This window comes from Octodon degus, unplaced genomic scaffold (genome assembly GCF_000260255.1).
Source record: "Octodon degus isolate 3935 unplaced genomic scaffold, OctDeg1.0 scaffold00368, whole genome shotgun sequence".
Lineage (NCBI taxonomy): Eukaryota > Metazoa > Chordata > Mammalia > Rodentia > Octodontidae > Octodon > Octodon degus.
The window spans coordinates 191,020-194,134 of NW_004524944.1; the positions used below are offsets into that span (position 1 = coordinate 191,020).

The 3,115-nt window shown below is 35.2% G+C and overlaps 1 protein-coding gene across 1 annotated transcript in view; it reads left to right on the forward strand.

Moving 5' to 3' along the window:
• Window positions 1–3,115, forward strand: part of Gpr149 (G protein-coupled receptor 149) — an 81,929-nt gene that overhangs the window by 8,904 nt on the left and 69,910 nt on the right. The window contains exon 3 of the mRNA XM_004648227.2: window positions 2,331–2,779. Coding sequence (XP_004648284.1) covers window positions 2,331–2,779 — 449 coding nt within the window. The remainder of the gene's footprint in view (window positions 1–2,330; window positions 2,780–3,115) is intronic.

A 3,115-nucleotide genomic window follows, 5' to 3' on the forward strand; every position in this document is an offset into this window, starting at 1 on the left:
TTCTCTTTTTCAGTCAAAAAATTAGTTTGTAAATCTCCATCTATAAGAACATTTCATTTTTAACAGAAATAGCATGTGAATAACACTAGAGTGTGTTGTACACTGAATCAAATTTTGTTTTATTCCCATAGAAATTTCACAGTTTTTCATAATATACTTTTACCAAACATAGTCAGTGTCTGACTGCAAAACACATAAATGTCAAAGTAAAAACTTTCTTTGAAGGCTTCAAATTATAAAACCCAAAATATTAAATTGTATTTTGTTTTCCACTTTGCTGTAACTTCATTTTTTTCTTTAATCTGTTTTCATTATTCATTGGGTACAGGGTCTTCCTACAAAGCTTGGACTCATAATAATCCTTTCTCAACCGCCCAGTGCCTGGATTACAGGCATCCGCCACTATGCCCAGTTTCAGTGGCTGGCACGGGGTGCCTGGGGTTCCAGGGCTGGCATAGCATGTGGTGCCAGGAACCAAATCTGGGTTCTTGCACTTGCCAGGCAGGCACTTAGACTGCCAAGCTAGCTCCCCAGCCCTTCATTCTTAATATATAAACTTTATGTCTGCAACACTGTCTGTGTTCACTTTTCCATGTCCTGATTCTTTGTAGCTTTCCAGGGTAGATATCTAGGGACCCAGAAGCCATGATGCTTTTCCAGATACAGAGGTAGCACACATTTGATTCTTTGTAATTTCACAACAGCAAAAAGATGCCCAGATGTTGTGATTAAGGTACAAGAACCTGATAAACACTCAACATAGACATACACACTCACACACACAAAAAAAAAAAAAAAAAAAAAAAAAAACCTAGATTTTTCCCTGAGTTCCTGACAGTCTCCTCAGTTAGGTTGCATGAGTCTTTTATTTGCAGATTTTGCATGAAAAAAATTACATTTAAGGAGCACTTCACTCCAAGTCCAAATGAATGGGGTGTATACATGAGTAGATATATTTACATACAGGGACTTGTGGGGGGGCATCTCTCCAGGAACTAACCTGTAGTAAACACAGGTGAATGGGTCTCACTTATATGCATTTTCAGGTCTCTTCTACTTTGCCATTTTCCACAGGGGCAAGGGAGTGGTAGTAAAAGTTATTGAACCCTGAAGTTTCCACTGTGTACTCTTTCATTTTGTTCCCTGGTAGAAGATACACTTTGTGCAAGTAGGAATCCTGTCTATATAGCTTAGTATTACCTCCTAATGGTTTAGAATAGTGCCTGGAACATACATATTAAATGGTCAAAATTTATATTAAAATATATATATAAACATTATCAAATATTGAATGATATTCACACAAAAATATTTTCTGCCACATTCTTACTTGTTAATACTTTACATTATATCTGCCAAGGATGCAATATCTAGAATAACAGCATATTTTATCATAAGTTCATACATTTCTGCTAACATCTTATAATTAATTACTTTTGCAGATATTGCAAAATTCTCCAATTTAGAAATATATACTCATTCATGTTTTATCCATTTGTTCCAAATACATTTCATCAGAATGCACATTAATTCACAAAAAGTTCAACAGTTGTATAGCAATATGTTCTAATATTTAATGTATGCATTTAGAAACACTTAAATATCACAAGTAGTATACATCAAAAGTTTGAAGCAACAGTAAGTGAGATAGTTCAGCGGACAAAAGCGCTTTCTTAGGCAAGCTTAGGCAAGCACAGGGAACGCGGTTTGATCCTGGGCACCACATGCTGAGCTAGCTTCGGCCCCAGGGAGGGCTGAGCCAGCCAGAATCTGGATAGGGTGGCGCACACCTGTAATCCCAGCGCTGGAGAGGCTGAAAGCAGGAGGATCAGTACAAGCCTGAGCTACTTAGTGAGATCCCATACCAAATACATTTTTAAAAAAACCACTGAAAATACCTGAATTTCCTAACTTGTAATTAAGTTGTCTTGATGCATGCCTGTAATTCCAGTACTTTGGAGGCTGCTGCAGAAGGTTCACTGTGAATTTAAGACCAGCATGAGCTACCTAGTGAGCACAAACCCCATCTGAACTACTTATCAAGAGTCTGTCTCCAAAATAATAGAAAAATGTTTAAAAATACAGACTGAAAAACTTTCTGGTTATATGTATTTCAAGCCCTTCATTGTTAAAGTGAGAAAAGTTAGGATCAGCCAAGGTCATGATTTGATTTTCTAAGGCATAATTGTCCTGTATAATTGACAAGAAGTTACTGAAGATAATTTTTAATTAATAATGATTAGGTTGAATGTACTTTCTAGTAATAATATACATATTTGTTGTTGTTTACATCTGCTTTACTAAGAAATTTTATTATTGTTTTCACTTAGCCAATAGGAAAAGCTTTGAATTCAACCTATCATTCCAACAAAGTTATGGAATTTATAAAATAGCACATGAAGATTACTATGACGATGATGAAAATTCTCTTTCTTATCACAACCTGATGAATTATGAGTGTGAAACTACAAAAGATTCTCAGAGAGACAATTGTAGCATCTTCAACACTGTAAAAGTAGAAATCAGCACCACACCTTCTCTGGACAGCTCCATGCTGAAAGGCATTAACAAATGCACAAATACTGATGTTACGGAGGCTAAAGAAGTGCTTGACAAAGGAAAGTGTGCGTTTTCAGACAAAACAAGAAATAGCATTAACTATGAAGAAACCACCTTTTATGAAGGTCCAGAAAGAAGACTATCTCATGAAGAGAGTAAGAAACCAGATCTTTCAGATTGGGAATGGTGTAGGAGTAAATCAGAAAGAACCCCTCGTCAGGTACAGTAAAGGTTTTTTGTCTTGTGAAATCAAAACCTAAGTATAATAGGCATAAAAATTATCAGTTGCTTCTTTCATTTAATTAAGGCTAAGGGTAATTTCACTTTCTTGGTTAATTTTATTTCAAGGTGATTTTTGAAAGGCTTTTCAATTTTTGAATTAATTTATTTTAAACTTGAAACATGCGTTTTAAAATCATCAAAGTTAAGTGAGCTCTTTCAAAGGGTTAGGCATTTTGTTTTAACCTCAAGCAATGTACTTAAATCCAGACTAGACTCTGAAAACTCAGGCTTCTGAGTTTAATTTAGTTTAACTTTCTTTTCTTTTCTTTTCTTT